The 22,152-nt window shown below is 42.9% G+C and overlaps 1 protein-coding gene across 1 annotated transcript in view; it reads right to left on the bottom strand.

The window, feature by feature from the left end:
• Nucleotides 1-6,115: 6,115 nt before the first annotated feature.
• The window catches only part of LOC141113285 (protein-glutamine gamma-glutamyltransferase E-like), a 54,680-nt gene continuing 38,643 nt past the window's right edge, over nucleotides 6,116-22,152 (bottom strand). The window contains exons 10-13 of the mRNA XM_073606318.1: nucleotides 18,776-19,987; nucleotides 14,995-15,152; nucleotides 9,492-9,625; nucleotides 6,116-6,982 (exon numbers count right to left, since the gene is read on the bottom strand). Of these exons, the coding sequence (XP_073462419.1) occupies nucleotides 6,835-6,982; nucleotides 9,492-9,625; nucleotides 14,995-15,152; nucleotides 18,776-19,987 (1,652 nt within the window). The 3' untranslated portion in view covers nucleotides 6,116-6,834. The remainder of the gene's footprint in view (nucleotides 6,983-9,491; nucleotides 9,626-14,994; nucleotides 15,153-18,775; nucleotides 19,988-22,152) is intronic.

Consider the following 22,152-nt stretch of genomic DNA (forward strand, 5'->3'; position numbering starts at 1 on the left):
CAGAAATAAATATGAGGGAACCCCCATATGCCCAACATGCAAAGTATATAAAGTGTAAGCAAGCTGAGAAAGAAAAGGAAAATTTAACTCTCTCAAAAATATCCAGTCAGCTATATTTGCTACTGTAGCAAATACCCTATACGTAGCCTCAGTACCAGACAGAGGAAACCTAAAGGACAGGAAAAATACCTTATCTCTGCACCATTAACTGCATAAGGAATCCCCAGACCTACTGGTCTGATTATAAAATCAGAGCCCTGTGTGAACTGGAACATGGATGGGCAGTCACTGTTGACTTCAGGACTGTCACAGAGAGAACACCAGTATAGATATTGAACTGGGAACCTGTGGGGGTTGGCTAACTGGAAAGCTGTTCTGATTGGAGAGACTTTCAGGGTTTAGGTTGTCTGGCACAAATCAACCGGCGTGTCAGAAACCATGAAATCAGACCGAGACAGAAGTACAGTTAAATCACGCTTGTTTAATAATAAAAGTAAAAAGAACAAACGTAGTCAAAACATAGCCAAAGTTCAGTAACCGGAACGGATAATAAGCCAAGCCAGGAGTTAGGGATCAAAGTAGTGGAACAGCAAGCAGGATCTGTAGCCAGAAGGGATGTCAGCAAAGCCAGGCTTTAAACAGGAACGCAGGAGATAGTTTCTTGTGACGTGACCAAGGCGAAGGCAGAGCTACTCTGGACTGGACGGCTTAAGTAGGCAGGACTGACGAGCAGATCATCAACAGCTGGGTAACTTTGGAGAGAGATGAGAGCTGGCAATTAGCAGACAGCTGAGCGGCCAGCTCAGAGAAGGAAGGGCTGAATCCAGCCCTGACAGTACCCCCTCCTCAATGACCCCTCCCCCTCGAAGGACCACCAGGCTTGAGGGGAAAACGTCTATGGAAATCAAGGAGGAGGACAGGGGCATGTACGTCCGAGGATGAGACCCAAGAGCGTTCCTCTGGACCGTACCCTTTCCAATGCACCAGGTACTGTATGCGCTCATGGAACCTATGGGAGTCAACAATGGACTGTACTTCATACTCCTCATGGTTCTCAATCTGTACAGGGTGAGGACGTGGCACTGAGGTGGTAAAGCGGTTTTAATAAGGAGACATGAAATACATTCGAAATACGCATATTAGAAGGAAGGTCTCATGTGTAAGCCACTGGGTTAATCCTGCGAAGAATACGGAAAGGCCCAATAAACCGAGGTGCGAACTTCAGTGAGGAAACACGAAGTCGGAGGTTGCGACATGACAGCCAGACCCTGTCCCCAACTTGGTAGGAAGACGCAGGCTGGCGTCTGCGGTCAGCATGGAGTCTGTACCTATCATTAGTATGACGCAAAGCCTCCTGGACTTGTGTCCTAGTGGAACGAAGACCACGGAGATGCTCCTCTAACGCAAGAATACTCTGCGGAACAAACGAGTCAGGCAACATGGAAGGTTGGAAGCCATAATTCACCATAAACAGGGACAATCGAGAAGCAGAATTCAAGGCACTGTTGTGAGCAAACTTTGCCCACCGTAATAGGTCTGACCAGTTGTTATAATGGTCAGAAATATAGCAATGTAGGAATTGCTCCAAAGACTGATTGGCTTGTTCTGTGGCCCCATTAGGCTGCGGGTGATACGCAGAGGAGAAAGCAAGCTGAATTCCCAACTGTGCACAAAAGGCTTGCCAGAACCGGGACACAAACTGACTACCCCTGTCCGATACAATCACCTTGGGTAGTCCATGTAAGCGAAAGATCTCCCAAGCAAAAATGGAAGCCAGTTTCTTAGAAGTGGGCAACTTTTTAAGTGGAATACAATGACAACTGGTCCACCACCATAAGGATAACCGTGTTGCCTTGGGTAACTCCACAATGAAATTCATAGACAGGTGGGTCCAGGGCCTCTCTCCATTGGGTATGGGTTGTAGGAGGCCCACCGGAAGGTGTCCTGGAGTCTTACTCTGAGCACACACAGAACAGGCAGCTGCGAAGGCAGTTACATCAGCACGTAGACTAGGCCACCAGAATTGTTGGGAAATGGCCCAAACAAATTTATTCTTCCCAGGGTGGCCAGGTGCCTTGGGAGAATGGTAAGTCTGGAGCACGGCAGTACGGAGACTCTCTGGGACAAAGCAGCTTTCACAAGGTTTCTCAGGAGCAGCATGGACCTGAGCAGCAAGAATTTTGTCACCTAAAGGAGAAGACTGGTGCAAACCATAGCCAGAATACGATCAGGAGGAATCACAGGAACCGAAACCGACTTCAACTTGGAAGTGGAGGAAAATTGTCGTGACAAGGCATCAGCCCTTACATTCTTAGTACCGGGTAAGAATGAGACAATGTAACTGAAACTTGACAAGAAAAGAGCCCATCGCACCCTTCTTGGAGAGAGGCATTTAGCCTCAGACAAGAATGTGAGATTCTTATGATCAGTAAGAATGAGAACCGGCACAGTGGTACCTTCGAGGAGATGTCTCCATTCTTTCAGGGCTAAATTGATCACCAACAGCCCTCTGTCACCAATCTCGTAATTGCACTCCGCAGGTGACAATTTCTTGGAAAAGTAGCCACAAGGATGCATAGCGCTCTCAGAGGTAGGACGTTGAGACAGAAGGGCGCCAACACCAGAAGCATCAACCTCAAAGATAAAAGGTAACGTAGGATCAGGATGTGCCAACACAGGAGCAGAAACAAAGGCAGCCTTGAGACTCTCAAAGGCCTTAATGGACTCCGGAGACCAACTCTGTGGGTTACTGTCCTTTCTGGTCATATCAGTCAGGGGCTTGACCAGAGACGAGAAGTTACGAATAAACTTCCGATAATAGTTGGCAAAGCCCAGGAAACACTGCAGAGGACGTAATCCCATGGGACGGGGCCACTGTAGGACTGCCGAAAGTTTCCCTGGGTCCATCGAAAAACCAGCAGTGGAAATGACATAGCCCAGGAACTTAACCTGTTCACGATGGAACTCGCACTTCTCCAGTTTACAATAGAGATTGTTCTCTCTTAGTTTCTGAAGCACACGACAGACATCTGTGTGGTGGTTCTCCAGGGACTTGAAAAATATGAGGATATGATCGAGATAAACCACTACACATAACTGCAACAAATCTCAGGGGACACCGTTAATAGATTCCTGGAAAACTGCCGGGGCGTTATAAAGGCCAAAAGGCATTATGAGGTACTCATAATGGCCTGTTCTGGTATTAAACGCAGTTTTCCACTCTTCGCCCTCCTTAATCCTTACAAGATTGTATGTCCCTCTCAAATCAAGCTTCGTGAAAACCATTGCTCCCTTGAGGCGGTCAAATAACTCTGTAATCAACTAAATCGGATAGGTATTCTTAATCATGAAGGTCAATTGCACAATCATACGGCCAGTGTGGAGGCAAACTACCGGCTTGACCTTTGTAAAAGACATTGCTAAAATCGCGGTACTCCTCCTCCGGCAGGGAGGAGAGTGAAGGGGTGCACAGGACCTTGGCTACCTTCTGGAAGCATGTCTCACTGCATTGTGGTGACCAGGAGAGAACCTCAGCATGGAGCCAATCAACAGAGGGGTTGTGCCTCTGTAACCAAGGATAACTAGCTGAAACTTAGGCGAGGAAATAACTTGGAATTGGATTATCTCATGGTGAAGAGCCCCTACGGCCATGGACAATGGAACCATCTCATGAGTCACATGGGCAGGCTGTAGAGGTCTCCCATCAAGAGCCTCAATGGCAAGTGGAGTGTCACGCAGCTGCAGTGGAATCGAGTGCTTCGATACAAAGGCGGCATCAATGAACAGGCCTGCAGCCCCAGAGTTGGGTAGAGTCTGTATCTCGACGGACGACTCAGCCCAAGAAACGGTGCCTGAAACCAGCGGCTTATCCTTCTGGATAACTGGGGACGAAACAACGCCACCTAAGGTCTGTCCGTGACAGGACCTCAAGGTTCGGGCGTTCCCTGGACGGGTAGGACAAAACTTCAAAAAGTGACCTGCCTGGCCACAATAAAGGCACAATCTCTCCATCCTCCTAAAGGTTCTCTCATCCACAGAGAGACGCGTGAAGCCCAAGTGCATGGGTTCATCTTCACTGACCGACTCGGTGCCAGGAGGCATGGGAGGTGAGGGAGGCACGGGTGGGACTGCAAAGCTCGGAGGCAAACGTACAGGAGGCTTCCGCAAGCGCTCCATAAAAGAGTCTTTCTCTTAGTCTGGAGTCAATGAGGATGGCAAATGTGATCAACTTTTCCAGCTCAGTGGGTATATCTCGGGCTGCTATCTCATCCTTGATGGAATCCGAGAGACCATGAGAAAAAGCAGCCACAAGGGCCTCATTGTTCCAAGCGACCTCTGCTGCCAGAGTACGGAATTCAATGGCGTAGTCGTACTCGGTTTGATGGGCATGAGGCACTTGGTAGAAGAAGCGGAGTGTACGGGAACGTCAAATACCATTTTAATGGAGGCCACAAACTCAGAGTAACTCAAGACTACAGGTTTTTGCGGCAGGGCTCTTTCCGAAAGGAAAGATATCACAAAACCTACTTTGCTTCTGTCCGTGGGAAACGCCTGGGGCAGCGTCTCAAAGTATATCTCAACCTGGTTAAGAAACCCTCTGCATTGAACTGGATTGCCCCCAATCGCTGGGGAAGTGGAGCAGAACCAGACATACCTCTTATAGAGGTAATACTAGAGGCGGGTGCCTGCACAGAGACTGGTGCAGCAGCAGGGACGGCCTACAACTCAGGTTGTACTGGAGCAGCCACAGTGGGAGATTCCTGGTGAGCCGTGCGACTCAGGAGCGTTTGTAACGCTATGGCATACTGATCCATGCGGTGATCTTGCTCATCCAATCTGGAAAAAATATTACCAACAAGTGGATTGACTGCATCTTCTGGATTCATGGCCTTCGCCTACTGTCAGAAACCATGAAATCAGACCGAGACAGAAGTACAGTTAAATCACACTTGTTTAATAATAAAAGTAAAAAGAACAAACATAGTCAAAACATAGCCAAAGTTCAGTAACCGGAATGGATAGTAAGCCAAGCCAGGAGTCAGGGATGAAAGTAGTGGAACAGCAAGCAGGATCTGTAGACAGAAGGGATGTCAGCAAAGCCGTCTTTAAACAGGAACGCAGGAGATAGTTTCTTGTGATGTGACCAAGGCGAAGGCAAAGCTCCTCTGGACTGGACGGCTTAAGTAGGCAGGACTGACGAGCAGATCATCAACAGCTGGGTAACTGTGTTGAGAGATGGGAGCTGGCAATTAGCCAACAGCTGAGCGGCCAGCTCAGAGAAGGAAGGGCTGAGCCCAGACCTGACACAGCGCTCATTGGCTGACTTCACAGACTTCCAGGATTTAACATATTCGGCATGAATCTTCCATCACTTTTCCATTTTTTTCACTTTTTTATTTTCCAAACAGAGAAAAGCACACATTAAGAAAACGCATCAACTCTCCTGAGGATACTAACAAATAACTGAGGCGTGATGGTTGTTGTTGGAGTTATTATGTGCTGGCAATTTTTTATTTATTTTACCAGAGTATTTTTCTCCTGTAGGAGGTAGTATAACCCAAAGATCTAGAAAGTCCTGTGTTCCTCCATGGATAAGAACGTTTTGTCTTTAGTTATACTTTAAAGTGACCTGCTTGGGGAAAGCAATAGCTTCACTTTAATCCATTCCCAACAATGCATATGCACCTTTCATTTGTTTCCCTGGTGTTCTGTTTAGCTGCCAAGAACAGGCGAAGCTACTCTATGTAAGCTGAAAGGTACTCAAGTCATACTTACCTAGGGATATGGTCTTAAGTGACGGCACTTGTTGATTGGCCCAATGTTGTCACATAGGGCGAGACATGCTCCTTCATAACTGAAAGTACCCAGAATTTTGTTTACTCCTATTGGCCCTTGGGGAGTGAAGGAAATGTAAATATGAGCTGCTGGAGATTGAAGTATAAAGGGGAACCTGTGTTTTGCTTGAATGGCAGCTGCAGAGACAGCTGAATGGGGTATGGTGCTGCTCTGCTTTCAGTTACCTCTGAACACCAATGATTCATTTCCCAGTGGGAGCCATATGGCACTGACACCAATGTAATAGAATCACAATAGCACTAACATAAACATAGTGGGCGAAAAGACTTCGCTTTAAGTCAATACTTTAATTTTTTGGCATAAAAAATTAGATAATATAATAAAACATTCTGCTTTTTTGCTGATGTATCTTTTTGTACTAATACTATATGGTAATCAGTAAATTAGGTTAACATACTTTCCTTTTACATGCATTTCTACTAAAAGTGCAATTATTTGATGGTAAAAATAAGGAAATTGAGATGACAAATTACATAATAAGTTCCACATGACTTTATGAGTAAATGACTTGGATAGGTACAGTAAGCTAATACTTTAAAAGCCCAGACACTTTTTTATTTATTTTTGATAGAGTTGGAAAAGGTTAAAATCTTTCAACATTTTGCAGTCTGAGTTTCTGTTTGGGGTGAGGCCTCACGTTCTTTCTATGTGACAGTAGTCAAACAAGAAGTGAAATCTCTCCAGCATGGGGCATGGACATCAATTAAAACCCAACCGTTTAAATGCTTCCTCACTCTATAAAAAAAAAATGGCTAGAGCTGGTTTTCAAAACTTTAAAGCATCAATAATTTCTTGTGGTAGAATTCCCCTTTCAGCAGAAATACCCAGAGAAAAATGTATGTAATTAAAAAGTGAGCATCGTGCTGCAGTAGAGCTATGTTGCTAAATTCTAGCCTCCAATAATGAAAAAGGCTTTGAATTTACCAGTTTACTGAATAAATAAAACATGTAACATGATTAGAAGACAATGTTGGTTGGTTACCAGGACTCCACATTTATCAACTGGTATCCTTTGATTGAAAAATATCTACATTTAAAATTGGCTATGAGTTGTCTTATTCCAGATCTGTATGGTGTTAGCTCCACCTTGAACTTTATTCTTTCATTCGGCTTCAGGTAAGGAACCCTGCATGAAGCATAAGAAAATGAAATTAGAAGTCATTATATTAACACCAAACTGGGGCAAAGCTAGACCCTTTGGGTTCTGAAGCACAATGGTAAGCAGTTTTTTTAATAAATCCAACAGGGTTTCACTGCAAAGAAGAAAGTTAATACTTACCTCTTCTGCAGCTGATAAATTGCTGTCTAAAGACTCAAGTTCCTCCTGCCAACCCATACGTCCCTTTAAGATACAGATACAGGAACCACTAATCACAGCAGGGGACTAGGAGATTGACACTCCCATAAAAGTTGATTTATGAAGCAGTGGCAGCTGGTGCTCAATTTTTTGTTGGGGGGGACAGCAAACCAACTGGGCCCCCTCACTTCCCTCCAGTCACCCCCCCCGCTCGATCGATCACCCGCTTGCTCGCTCGCCCATCCGCCTGCCAGGCCATCCACCAGCCCCACACTTGCCGTGACTTTGTTGGGGTCAGTTGTTTCCCCTGCATCTCCTCCTGAGTCCCGAGTGGTCGATTTTTCTCCCGGCCAATCGGGTCTTAGGACTCCCTGCCAATCGGGTCTTAGGACCAGCTTCCTGATTGGCTGGGAGGAGAAGCAGAAAGACTTAAGCGAATATTTAATTCACTAATATCACACAAGTGTGTGGGCCCTTTTTTAAGCCAATTAAGGCCTCAGGCTCTAATTTGTGTGCTTCAAAAAAAAAAAACCCACTGAAATTCATGCGCCCTGAATGGGGATTAGGGGCCGGGTGCATGGATTAGCTCGCAGCGCCCCTGCGCCCCTTATGAACGGCCACCACTGTTTTGAAGTCTGCAGGCAGCAATTTCTCTTCTTAGTGTCTGGGGCAGTAGGAAGAGGTAGGTAAGTATTTGCAATCTACAGAGAGGCCATGTATTCACTGTCTGACTTTCAGCTACCATATGCACAAATAATGTATGCATTGCAGAAAACCTGTAGGCATTCTAGGGAAAAAACTATTTCAACGAGGCATCCAAGTGAGCAACAAAAATGGTGAGATGTCTCAAGAATAGAACATATGAGAATAGACTTAAGGAGCTTAATGTGGTTTGTACAGCCTTAAGGAAGGAAAGGGAATGTAGGATATGACTGAAACCTTTAAATACATTAAAAGTGTAAATAAAGCTTAGCAGGACAGTATTTTCAATATTATTATGAGGCTATTAGGAACACTGGACATTACCTCAAACCGGCAAGAGGAAAGTTTAAAACTAACATTAGAAACTATCATTTTACTGAAAGAGTAGCGGAAGCTTGGAACAGACTTCCAAAAGAGGTAATGAGTCAACAGTAAGGACCCATTCACATCACACATGTTGGCCTAATGCCAAACTATTGCAGTAACAAGCCCAAATACATTGTTTCTAATGGGCTGAGTTCATGCCAACTTCTTGCATGGGTGTGCCCTTTGTGAAAATAGAACTGCTGCATGTAAAGTGCTATTAAAGGCTGATTTTTACAAAAATAACAAACATGTTGTAGTTACCTGCTCTGTATAATAGTTTTGCACAGAGCAGCCCCGATCCTCCTCTTCTCGGGTCCCCCAACAGTGCTCCTGGCCCCTCCCTCCTGCCGAGTGCCTCTATAGCAGGCAGCTTGCTATGCAGGCACCCGAACAGGCTGGCTTCTGAACCACTGCTCTGTGTGTCCATTCACACATGGAGCATGTCTCGGCCCCACCCCTACTCTCTTCTCTTTGGCTTACTGGCTGTGATTGACAGTAGCATGAGCCAGTGGCTCCTGCTGCTGTCTCAGCCAATGAGGAGTCGCTGCTCTTGTTGCTGGATCGAGATGGGTCTCAGGTAAGTATTGGAAGGGGGAGAAGCTTGGGGGGGGGGAGGGCTGCTGCACACAGAAGGTTTTTTACCTTGAGCCTTTACAACCACTTTAAGCACATAGCAACACGCTATAAGGACAGAAATATAATGTATGTTGGATCCTACCAAAAAATCTGCACATCATAGCAACATATTGAAATGATGTACATCAACAGAAAGCAATGTTTTTGAAACCAATGTAGGTGGACATCCACTAAAGTGCATTTAACATGCACTAAATGCAACAGAAGTGTTGTGAATCCAACATGCTTAGGATAAACCTAGGGCTATACACAGATGGGAAAGTTAAAACTCCTTCTATATTTCTTTTCCCTTACCTCAGTAAAAGGAAGCTAATTCTTAAGATGTAATTGGAGCTGGAACCAACAGAGCCGTGGTCCACAGTCTCCTATGCTACAGTTGCTACCACTGTTGCTGCACAATTAATGCAAGAGAAGTACTTTTCTGCAAAAAAGTGTAGAAAGCCCAGAATCCTCAGCAAACATGGTGTAACAAAAGCATCCTGTATTAAACATTTATTAGGTAATACATTAGAAATAAGGTAACACTCTGCATCAATAAACAACACAATTACATGTTCTCTACAACAGTTGTTACAAGTCAAAATATTAAAGGCTGGTTTTAGAATACACTTGTAAGGATTATCGTAATACTTACACTGCTATAAGTTGTCTGTCAACCAGTCCACTGCCTTCCACTACCAGGGTGCAGTCAGTAACCGCCATATGAAGTGGGTTTGTAAACCGGATCTCCAGTGCCATTGTTTTGTGCAGCATAGCAGTAGATAGAGGCTGGTAAAGAAAAGATGACATTCAGTCATTCAGGTGGTTTCTAGACAGTCCACTATGGTTGCTTATTCATGCTTATCAATTTAAAGATCCTGCAAGGGCAGAAAAATATTAATCTGCCAGAAATGCACTCAGCTCCTAAAGCTGGCCAAAGACCGTTCCAATCCCTGCCAATTCGAAACATGTATGGGCAGGCTGAATGTACCCAAGTTGATCGACCGATCAACTTGGGTACAACCAGCCAGTCAGATTTTACATGCGATTATTGCTAGTGGCTATTATAGCTGCTAGCAGTAATCACTGTGTCCTCTGGGCGGGGATGGCTCCGCCAAACTCCCCTGCGGGGAGAACACAATGGCTCCATGGGAGGGATTTCCCCATCAAAACTGACTGTGTTAATTGGGGTAATCAAGCAAATCACTCCGTCCGAGGCTGTCTTAAGTCATATTGTCGACTGAAAACACACAACACTTTTTGTGTAGTGGGGGGTTGTCAGGCCTGCTCAGTTCTCCCTGTTCAGTACTCTGGCTTGGGTTTTGTCCAGCTAGCTGCTATTCTAGCTCAGAGATCTCCCCCAATCTATTGCAGGATTCCATTTCAAGGGCATCTTAAGGACAGTGCTCTCAGAGAAAAGCACCCTTAAAAGATGTATTAGAAGGTGTAAAGATTTTTCTTAAAGTCATGGCACTCTATAGTTCCTTATTAAATAGACAATAAAAGTTGTGTAGCGCTAGGTGCTACAATGCAAGAACGGCTTCAGGTTAGCCTTACACTGCAATTCCTTGATGACATTTCCCTCCCCTGCCTTAATCATTGACATTTATTCTCTACATTTTTTGGGCTTATCTTGCACACCATAACTGCTTTTGACCCTTGTAGTGTCCTGAAGGTCTAGCTGTTAGGTCCTACTATAGAATAATGAGCTAATAATGTGGTCAAAAAGATAGCCATTGCTTTGTAGTCTTGGTAGACATGGTCCTTCTGCTGGGCCAAAGCACAGATAAACACCCAGTGGCATTTCACAGTGTTGAAAAACACAAACATGTCCATATTTGCTACTTCTATATGAATTGATAAGCCAGATTTCAATGTAACAGCAACAATTTCTTACTTCCTAAACAAGAATAACCACATACTTGTGAGTGGGTGTCAGCAAATTATCTGGTTTAATTGTTTTCTGTAATATCTTTTTTCCTGATTCACGATTGAAGAAGTTTATTGAATAAATCCACAAACTAATTTGCATAACTAGTTACTAGTTAATATCTATTTTAACAAACTACCAGTTGGCCTTTCCATTCAAGCAAAGAGCATTGACATTCCTATATTAGGAGCAATGGAATTGCAGTTCTGCATAATCTCCAACAGTTAATCTTCTAGACCAAGAACTCTAATGCAGAGTACACACAGTCGAACTTTACGACCGGACCGGTCCAATGGACCGAGTCCAGTGGACAATCCGATCGTGTGTGGGCTTCATCGGACCTTCAGCGGACTTTTCCAGTCGAGAATCTGACGAACTTTAGATTTGGAACATGCTTCAAATCTTTATGTCATAACTCCGCCAGACCCGGAAATCTGCTCGTCTGTATGCGAGTCAGACGGACAAAAAACGACGCTAGGGCAGCTATTGGCTACTGGCTATCAACTTCCTTATTTTAGTCCGGTGTACATTATCACATACGAATCCGTCGGACTTTGGTGTGATCGTTTGTAGGCAAGTCAGTTTGTTAAAAAGTCAGTCGGAAGTCCGTCAAAAGTCAGTTGAAAGTCCGTCGGAAAGTCCGTCGGACCAGTCCGGTCAAAAAGTCCACCCGTGTGTACGCAGCTTCAGTCCCACTTTTCTTTGTTTTTTTTTTTTTTCTGGTTTAAAGATCTTAGTAAACAGAATTATATCAATATCAGAAGTATAATATTGCACTAAACTTCCCCTGCTACACATTTAAATGCGTGCATTTCTTTTCACACTCGAGTATTAAGTAAAAGAGGTCTAAGTGAAAATCCTAGGACCCCATAGCAAAGTTTTGACAGGGCCCTCCCTTCTTGAGTTGGACATCTGCTTTTATGGTGATAAATAAACTGTCATGAGAAAAACAGCCCTAGAGTGGTACTGCCTTACATACAGAAGAGAAAATGACTTAGAAATAGGGAAAGACTGTCCTGGACACCTTAGAAGACTGCCTCGGATAGAGAAAGACTGTCCAGAAAAGGCTTGGGTGGGGAGCAACATAAAACCTCTCTGATGGGCTTACAGGGAAGTATCCTGTTTCTTTCCTGACTTAGAGAAAGGGAGACACTGTATCAGAGACACTTCTAGAAAGAGTCTTTTATGGAAACATGAAGTATGGGGGGGTATGTCAGGTTATGTCAAACTTCCATGTCATGGGCATTTTTTTGAGTAGCCCCTAACATACCCCCCCCATAACTCATCACTGTCTTTTATGGAAATATAAACAGATTTTCCTGGGAAAAAAGGACTGTCTTGGAGAGCTTTGGGAGAGACAAAAGAGAAAGGTTCTCTGAAGGGCCTAGAGGCAAGCATCTGGTTCCTCTCCTGCTTTAAAGAGAAGGAGAAGCTGTCTTGGTGACAATAACGCCCTGTACACACGGTCAGACATTCTGACGGAATATGTGCGATCGGAGCTTGTTGTCGGAAATTCCGACCGTGTGTGGGCTCCATCTGACTTTTTTCATCGGAAATTCCGACACACAGACTTTGAGAGCATGCTACAAAATTTTCCGACAACAAAATTCGATCCTGTAAATTCCGATCGTGTGTAGACAAATCCGACGGACAAAGTGCCACGCATGCTCAGAATAAATTAAGAGACGAAAGCTATTGGCTATTGCCCTGTTTATAGTCCCGACGTACATGTTTTACGTCACCGCGTTCAGAACGATCAGATTTTCCGACAACTTTGTGTGACCGTGTGTATGCAAGACAAGTTTGAGCCAACATCCATCAGAAAAAATCCGTGGATTTTGTTGTTGGAATGTCCGATCAATGTCCGACCGTGTGTACGGGGCATAAGAGACTATCCTGGAGCCACTAAAAGACTGCCCTGAAGACACTAAGAATGTTTTGGGAAGAGAAAGATTGTTTTGGAGATCCCTGAGGAGAGACAAAAGAATTTTTTTGAAGGGCATACAGGAAAGCATCCTGTTCCTCGTCTAGCCAAAGATCACTGCAAAAGCATAGTCCTGTGATTTTTTTTTTATGTCATTTTTAAGGAACTGGGTCACTGCAGTCAGCTCATACTGAGAAAGGCACAGCATGGTGTTGTATTTAAAGATTTTAAAAGTAATTTCTGCCAATTTCATTCTACTCACTAAAACTTGCTGGGCCCTCTCTCATCCCTGGGCCCCACTGCAACTGCCTAAGCTGCTTTTGCTGTAATTATACCTTTTTGGAAACGTAGTGTTGAAAACAGCATGAGGAGGCTTAATCATTCATTTTTTTTGCATGAATTCTTATGGCCTTCCAAAAAATTGGATCATGGCAGGCATTTGTAGTGTGCTTATATACTTTTCATTGACTATGTCCCTCTTTCCTACCTCAGAAAGTTGGGAGGTTTGGTCATGGAAGCCCTGTTGAGCAGGATATTTAGTACACACTTTCTCTGCTGTTTTATAGCTCCATATCTTGGACCTGTATATCTTTTTCTTATTACATAACAATACATGCTTACATTGGTTTTTTTCTAACTGTTGTGAGGACTGGCACCAGATTCTCCTAAATACAGTGGGGACGGAAAGTATTCAGACCCCCTTCAATTTTTCACTCTTTGTTATATTGCAGCCATTTGCTAAAATCATTTAAAAAACACAGAATTGTTGACATTTTTTGCAGATTTATTAAAAAAGAAAAACTGAAATATCACATGGTCCTAAGTATTCAGACCTTTTGCTGTGACACTCATATATTTAACTCAGGTGCTGCCCATTTCTTCTGATCATCCTTGAGATGGTTCTACACCTTCATTTGAGTACAGCTGTGTTTGATTATACTGATTGGACTTGATTAGGAAAGCCACACACCTGTCTATATAAGACCTTACAGCTCACAGTGCATGTCAGAGCAAATGAGAGTCATGAGGTCAAAGGAACTGCCAAGGTTACAAAAAAAATTTCTGCTGCACTTAAGGTTCCTAAGAGCACAGTGGCCTCCACAATCCTTAAATGGAAGACATTTGGGATAACCAGAACCCTTCCTAGAGCTGGCCATCCGGCCAAACTGAGCTATCAGGGGAGAAGAGCCTTGGTGCGAGAGGTAAAGAAGAACCCATAGATCACTGTGGCTGAGCTCCAGAAATGCAGTCAGGAGATGGGAGAAAGTTGTAGAAAGTCAACCATCACTGCAGCCTTCCACCAATCAGGGCTTTATGGTAGAGTGGCCTGAAGGAAGCCTCTCCTCAGTGCAAGACACATTCTTTGTCTGATGAGACCAAGATAGAACTTTTTGGCCTTAATTCTAAGTGGTATGTGTGGAGAAAACCAGGCACTGCTCATCACCTGTCCAATACAGTCCCAACAGTGAAGCATGGTGGTGGCAGCATCATGCTGTGGGGGTGTTTTTCCAGCTGCAGGGACAGGACGACTGGTTGCAATCGAGGGAAAGATGAATGCGGCCAAGTACAGGGATATCCTGGATGAAAACCTTCTCCAGAGTGCTCAGGACCTCAGACTGGGCCGAAGATTTACCTTCCAACAAGACAATGACCCTAAGCACACAGCTAAAATAACGAAGGAGTGGCTTCACAACAACTCCGTGACTGTTCTTGAATGGCCCAGCCAGAGCCCTGACTTAAACCCAATTGAGCATCTCTGGAGAGACCTAAAAATGTCTGTCCACCAACGTTTACCATCCAACCTGACAGAACTGAAAGGAGGAATGGCAGAGGATCCCCAAATCCAGGTGTGAAAAACTTGTCGCATCTTTCCCAAAAAGACTCATGGCTGTATTAGATCAAAAGGGTGCTTCTAATAAATACAGAGCAAAGGGTCTGAATACTTAGGACCATGTGATATTTCAGTTTTTCTTTTCTAATAAATCTGCAAAAATTCAACAATTCTGTGTTTTTCTGTCTATATGGGGTGCTGTGTGTACATTAATGAGGAAGAAAAATGAACGTAAATTATTTTAGCAAATGGCTGCAATATAACAAAGAGTGAAAAATTTAAGGGGGTCTGAATACTTTTTGTCCCCACTGTATATATTTTTGTACATGTATAAATGATATTGGTAGCAGCGCGTCAACCATTTTAATCAACCACAAAAACAAAATGAGGACTTTGTGGGTGGTGATCTTTTTTAAGTTTGTGTCCAACATACAGTCCAGTATATGTATACTCTCTTTTTTTTTTTATATTACCTTAATAATAATTGGTGGGTTCTCCAGCACAAGATCCTTAGTAACGACCAGTTTTGCGCCAAATGGTAATTCACAAAGGGCAACCACTTGAATCATGTTACCTTCATTGAGACCTTTGCTGTAGTGAGAGTATGGTATTTGTAAGGAAATATGCGCATCTGGAAAGAAAATATAAGTAATAAGAATTTGCTCACAATAAAAGAAAATATACATAGTATTTTGAAACTTTCTGACAGCACACTTACAAAATGGACTCTCTGTTAAATTGTGTATTAACTGCTTTAAATTTTGCAGTAGTGTGGATGTAAAATATGTTGGGGCATAATTACGGAGGGGCAGATAATGCAAGCACTACTGAGGCTATGAAGTATGCTCACATATATTAAAATACAGTAATTGGACACAATCAATTGAGATCTGCTATAAAAAAGAGGCATCATTAAAACCTGTTAACCAGAGGAAGGCCAAAAAACCTAAAGCTTGGTACACTTAGTTCTATTATGATATCTGATAAGTAGTTTCCTACAGGGTATGCTAGATCTACTTCCTATGGGAGAATATTCCACATTTTGCCTGCTCTTACAGTAAAGAACGCTTGCCATATGTAAAAGTAAACCATTTTTCTTTGAGTCACAATGAGTGTCCTCGTTTCTCCTGAAGTGACTTCAGTTTGAACAATTTTCTAAGAAATGTCCTGTTATTATGCAGCATATACATAGCCCCTTTTCTCAAATAAGAATGAATTCAGTTGAAATAATCTTTGCTGATATAGGCCTTCCTTTTATTAACATAGTTACCCTTTGACAACCCCCCCCCCCCTTGCATATTCAAGTTGAGGTCACACTCAGTGATGAGTCATAATAACGGCAAAATACATGGTTTTCTGGGGCCCCATACTCCAGGGGGGCCAACAGCGACACTAAAAAAGGTTCTGCACTTTAGTCTTGTTTCTAGTAAGTCAGTTTCAGCTTTGAAACACTTTGGACTTTCATCACAGCTGGTATTCTTCTCAGTAAGGGATTCTTTAAGAGAATCAATCATACACAACACATATTTCCTTTACCTAGAAAAATTGTTTTGACACTATCTTTACTATAATATGTGTCAATTTCAAAGAATTACTGTATCACCACATAATATTCTGTTCAAAATTTGAATTTTGCCTTCCAAATCCTTCAGAATAGCTTTATAAACACAGATGGCTAACTACATACTCTTATGCATGATCCCATTAAACTGGCCCTTGAACTGAAAACGGCCTGTGGCCCATGGTTCAAAAAGCCCATTCTTGGTCACATTAATACATTGTATAGTATTATGTAGTATCCTTTCCTTGACATTCCTGTTTCCTGGTGTTATTAGTTCTTTATTGATGGCATATTATTAAAACATCAGTTACGGTATGTATATAATCCAAAAATATTCACAGTATTAAAATATTTTTAAAAAATATTATACTGTATATTTTTGTATTCATTTTTTTTGTATGATATATGAGTGAACCCTGTTCATAATCAGCACTGGCATTTAGTTACACATCTGTCTTTCAGTAATTCCGTGCCATTCTCATTATATGAACCAAAATTAGGAGAATAAATTTCTGCTAATTTTTTAAAACCATTTAAAATGTGGCATTGTTAGTATTATTTTTAAATGTCTCTTAAAACAAGAAAAATAGAGATGACTGCTTTCTTTTCTCTTGAGTCTTTCCCAACCAATATAAAGTAAAACAGTGTGGCCTGGTGGACACTTTTAAAACTGCAGTTATAATCGTTCTCAGCTATGTTAGGGAGACATTCACACCTATGCTTGTGCATTGCCATGAAACTTATAATGCGAGTCAATGCTTGTTGCATATATGCATTTTAGGGATGTGTCCATTTATTTTTTGGGGCCCCCAACATTAATTCCTGTACAAAACATGTATATGATACAGGCAAGGCAGTGCAACACATACATCAGACACCTGCTCTGTACTGCAATGCATGTGGAGTGAAACCAAGACACTGGAAATTACATATTTGGATTTATATGGCAATAGCATATTAACACTTTGGTCATTTATTTAAAAAAAAAAACACGCAGAGATGAGGGGACATCTTTGAAGATGTCCTTCACTCTGCACAGTGCACTGGAGATTTTAGGTCTAACAGGGACACACAACCTCTATGTAAGCTCCTGCTCAGTAGTGTTTAAAGTGTTACTAAACCCACAACAGTAAAATCAGTCTGCATATGCAGTAAAGCATGCTTGTTATACTCACTGTGGGACCTAAGGGGTTTATCCTCTGCATTGTGTGAAAAGACTGTTTCATCCTGTCTTCTCTGATCCTCCCCTTTCTTCCACCGTCCCCAATTCATCTCCCGATAGTATAGAGCCTTAAGGGCACTCTGCATATGCTCTGTTTGGTGTGCATTGCTAGAGAGGTTTTTTGTTCATGGGAGAGTGCATGTGATCAGCACAGGGCCAATCAGCACTGTCCAGACAGAGGGTCAGGGGTCCTGCAGCCTCATAGGTCAGAGGAGAATGAAAACTCCTCCTACAAGCTTTAACCAGTGCTCAGCCAGACACTGATAGAAGTCACAAGACTGCTTTATATGGCTAATGAGAAAAGGTATTTAGCGGTTTATATTTACTAAAATAATTGCATTTCTATGTTCTGTGTACTGTAGGAGACCAGATATAGTGAATGCAGGGTCCTGGGTTTAGTAACACTTTAAAGCTCAACTCCAACCAAATTATTTTATTTTATTTTGAATAGAGTGGGGAAGCATCAGTTTATCTGTCCATCTGTGTCTCTGTTGGGGAGGCTTTCCTCATCCCCTGATATCCCTCTTAAAATATCTTCAACAGGAACACATACAAAAACACGTTTTTAGTAGAATGGAGACAGGTTTGAACTCCAGACAATCTGTGGAATTAAAAATGTGTGCACCATGTTAACTAAGAAGATAAACCTGTTTCAGAGTGAAATAGAAACTGGCGCAGAGTCTGCACATTATTAACAGAGGAACGCTACAGAGGCAGGCATTCCAATCATGTGACCGGTGTGATTGGCAGTCACAGTGGTCACATGGTTAGAAAGAAGCTACTGATCAAAAGTATGCATGGGAGCTTTCCATGCAGGGAGCGCGCTGTCAGCACGGTAATGAGTTTACATAGTGCCGCATATATGCAACCTCTCAGCATTGAAGTCCACCCACCGAGAGGCCACATACATGTGTACATCCGGCGGGAAGTTGTTAAAGATTAAATCATACAACCCATGTGCATGGGGCTATTGATGCCATGGATTGTAATAAACAGAAGGTATATTCTATAAATTCAGTTAATTTCATTGTGGATGTTTCTGCACATTTTTTCAAGACAATTTTTTCCTGTATTTGGCAAAATTGTTCTCATTGTTATGCAGTGCAGAATTATTTTGGCTAGTGAAATTTTCGAAGTTCTAGTATCATCCGTTCTAGTAACACGTGAACAGTTTACCTAATAAAAAAAAATAGTTGTGATGGGATTTTTAGAGCTTAAAACTTGTGTGATGAATCTATTTAAATCAGTGATGCTTAGAAGAATTAAACTAACTTCCTGCCACAGGAATGCGGCCACTATTGAGCATTAGAATGAATAAAATAGTAATATTGTATATAAATAAATTATGGAGCTAGTAAGGTATATGAGTATTGGTGATCTAGTCTGATAAGATGAATTTATTGACACTATTTTAATTCCAAGAACACCCTTCTAGCTTACTTTTAATGCAATAGAATGTTACTTGACGTACCTTGGTTTGGGCTGATAATCAAAGACTTCTGATCTGTGAATATGTCATTTACTCGTCTTCCAGTATAGAGAACAGCAGAAGCGCTAAGCATAACCTTTACTGGTCTGTGATAAGGTGTAAGATTTTTAAGAACCAGAAGCAGGTTAATGTCATCTCCCACCACTAGGGGGCTGAGGAGTCTAAATTTCCCAGCAACATCAGTCCCTGCAGATGCAGAAGAGGAAGGTTGGTGTACACCTGAAGAACGAGAAGAAGGCCTGTAAGCATTTGCTGAATTTGATGCATGTGATGGATGGCCAGAGAACAGAGAAGGCGATGATGGTCTTCCAGTTAAAGCAGCTGGTGAAGGTGATGAAGGCCGGTATCCAATTCCTGGAGCAGGGACAGGGGATGCATGACCTGTGACTAAAGCAGGTGATAGTGGTCTTCCAGTTGGTGCAGCCATTGAACTTGGTGAGGGTGATGCAGGCCTGTATCCATTCCCTGATGGCTGGGCAGATGATGGACGACCTGAGAAAGGCACAGGTGAAGATGACCTTCCGCTTGCTACAACTGGTGAGTTTGGTGATGGTGATGCAGGCCGGTATCCGCTTCCTGAAAGTGGTGTAGGGGATGAACGACCAGAGAACAGTGCAGGTGATGATGGTCTTGCAATTGGTGAAACCAATAAAGGTGAACCAGGCCGGAATTCAGTTCCCGGAGGCTGAACAGATGATGGACGACCTGAGAAAGGCACAGGGGATGACGACCTTCCCCTTTCTGCAACTGGTGCAGGCGATGCAGGCCGGTATTCATTTCCTGAACGTGGTTGAACTGAACGACCTGAGAACAGGGCAGGTGATGATGGTCTTCCAATTGGGGAAGGAGATGCTGGCCGGTATTCATTTTCTGAAGGCTGGGCAGTTGGTGGACGACCTAAGTACCTTGTAGCTGATGATGATCTTCCCCTTTCTGCAGCTGGTGAACTTGGTGATGGAGATGCTGACCGGTATTCACTTCGTGGTTGCACTGCACGACCTGAGGATGGTGAAGGGGATGATGATCTTCCATTCAGATCAGAATTGGGTGTAGGGGTTGATGATCGCATTGGGGACATATTTCTGTTCCTGTTCGTCATATTATTGGGTTCTGGGCTTACATTTTCTATTGGTGGTACATAATTAGGCATGCTCCTGCTGACCTTCTCAAATACCTGCCTTTCTTGTGGAGAGCCTGTTTTAAAGAACATACAAAAACATGTTTTTTTAAAATATGCTTTTGCAATATTTTAATTAATTAAAATATTAAAGCCATGTACATTTACAAATTTTACAGAATACAGGATAGTTTCATTTATTACAGGGAAATATGATATTCCTTATAAAACCCAAAAATTACAAGTACACACACTTTACAGCAAATATTGGTAAATGGCCACTGATAGAAATAGCACAAGAAGACGCAATGGGGGTTATTTACGAAAGGCAAATCCACTTTGCACTACACGTGTACTACACGTGCACTGCAAGTGCACTTGGAAGTGCAGACGCTCTAAATCTAAGGGGTAGATCTGAAGTGAGTTGAAGCTCTGCTGATTTTATCATCCAATCATGTGCAAGCTAAAATGCTGTTTTTTTATTTTCCTTGCATGTCCCCCTTGGATCTACAGGGACTGCACTTCCAAGTTCACTTCCAAGTGCACTTGCAGTGCACTTGTAGTGCAAAGTGGATTTGCCTTTAGTAAATAACCCCCAATGTCCCATACTTATATATTATCCCCCAAATTACACAACTCTTTACAGAGTACAGAGAACCTATCACATTCATTTAAATGCATACCAAAAAGTTTGTAATCTGAGGCCACTATCATACTCATGTACATTGGAACCAATTTTGGGAGAAGTCCAAAAATATGATTTGAGGCTGTGGGAGAAAACTGTAATACCCAACATAAACATGGGGGAAACATACAAACTCCATGTGAATGGCATCTTTGATAGGAATTCAGAACTTGAGCTACTGTTTAATCCATTTTTCAAAGACCAGTCTGACGGAGGTGTGCTGATTGCTGTGTTTGTGGGATTTAATCCCTTTACGACAGCATAACAAATATATGTGGTGTAGAGGAAATGGGCTTTAAACCTGGGTGCTGCATATATGTGTTGGGACTGGAAGCTGCGCTCCCAGCACAGAGACCTGGTCTATACTAACAATCAGGAACTGGAGGCACTGGATCCCAATCACATGAACACTGTGATAGCCTCCGATTGGCTGTTACAGTGATCATTTATTTTGCAGCTGGCGCCTGTGTTGTATCTCCTCTGTGAAGAGGAGACAACAAACATTTCTGCTTGTCAGTTAGTGTCAGTATAACTGTCAGTAGAGTTGGGCCGAACATCCCTCGGTTCGGTTTGCACCAGTGTTAACCCTATTAAAGTCTATGGGACCGAACCTGAAAAAGTGCCCATTTTGCAGGCTTATATGAAATATATGTTATTGGCCCTAAAAAGGGTATGGGGGTACTGCCCTGGGGGACATGTATCATGTTTGTGTGGGGGATGCTTTAAATGGGGGAAGACAGAGATCCGTGTTCCCGCTTAGCAGGAACACAAAATCCCCATCTTCCCCTCTGACAGAACAGCAGTCTGCCTTGTTTACATAGGCAGACCGCCATTCTGTCTGCCTTGGGAATGACACTACACTATACTCACACTATACCCAGACTACACTAATGCCCCGTACACACGGTCGGACATTGATCAGACATACCGACAACAAAATCCTAGGATTTTTTCCAACGGATGTTGGCTCAAACTTGTCTTGCATACACACGGTCACACAAAGTTGTCGGAAAATCAGATCATTCTGAAAGTTGTGACGTAAAACACGTACGTCGGGACTATAATCGGGGCAGTAGCCAATAGGTTTCATCTCTTTATTTATTCTGAGCATGCGTGGCACTTTGTGCGTCGGATTTGTGTACACGCGATCGGAAATTCCGACAACGGATTTTGTTGTCGGAAAATTTTATAGCCTGCTCTCAAACTTTGTGTGTCGGAAAATCCGATGGAAAATGTGTGATGGAGCCTACACATGGTCGGAATTTCCGACAACAAGGTCCTATCACACATTTTCCGTCGGAATATCCAACCGTGTGTACGGGGCATTACACTATACTGACACTCTACATTCAGAGTCACAATAACACACTAACTTGTTAGTAGCAAACTGAGCCCTGCTATCTCCACTCCAACAACACACTGCAAAAGATTTCTGTGGGAAGAAACCTTTTATAGTGTGGGGTTGGACTATGAGCATTGAGCCATGATTGGGCAAAGTCATCATGTGCTCTGTGCCCTGATTGGACAAAACCTTGCACCTGACCAGTGGTCAGATGC

This window comes from Aquarana catesbeiana, linkage group LG12 (assembly GCF_042186555.1).
Source record: "Aquarana catesbeiana isolate 2022-GZ linkage group LG12, ASM4218655v1, whole genome shotgun sequence".
Classification (NCBI taxonomy): domain Eukaryota; kingdom Metazoa; phylum Chordata; class Amphibia; order Anura; family Ranidae; genus Aquarana; species Aquarana catesbeiana.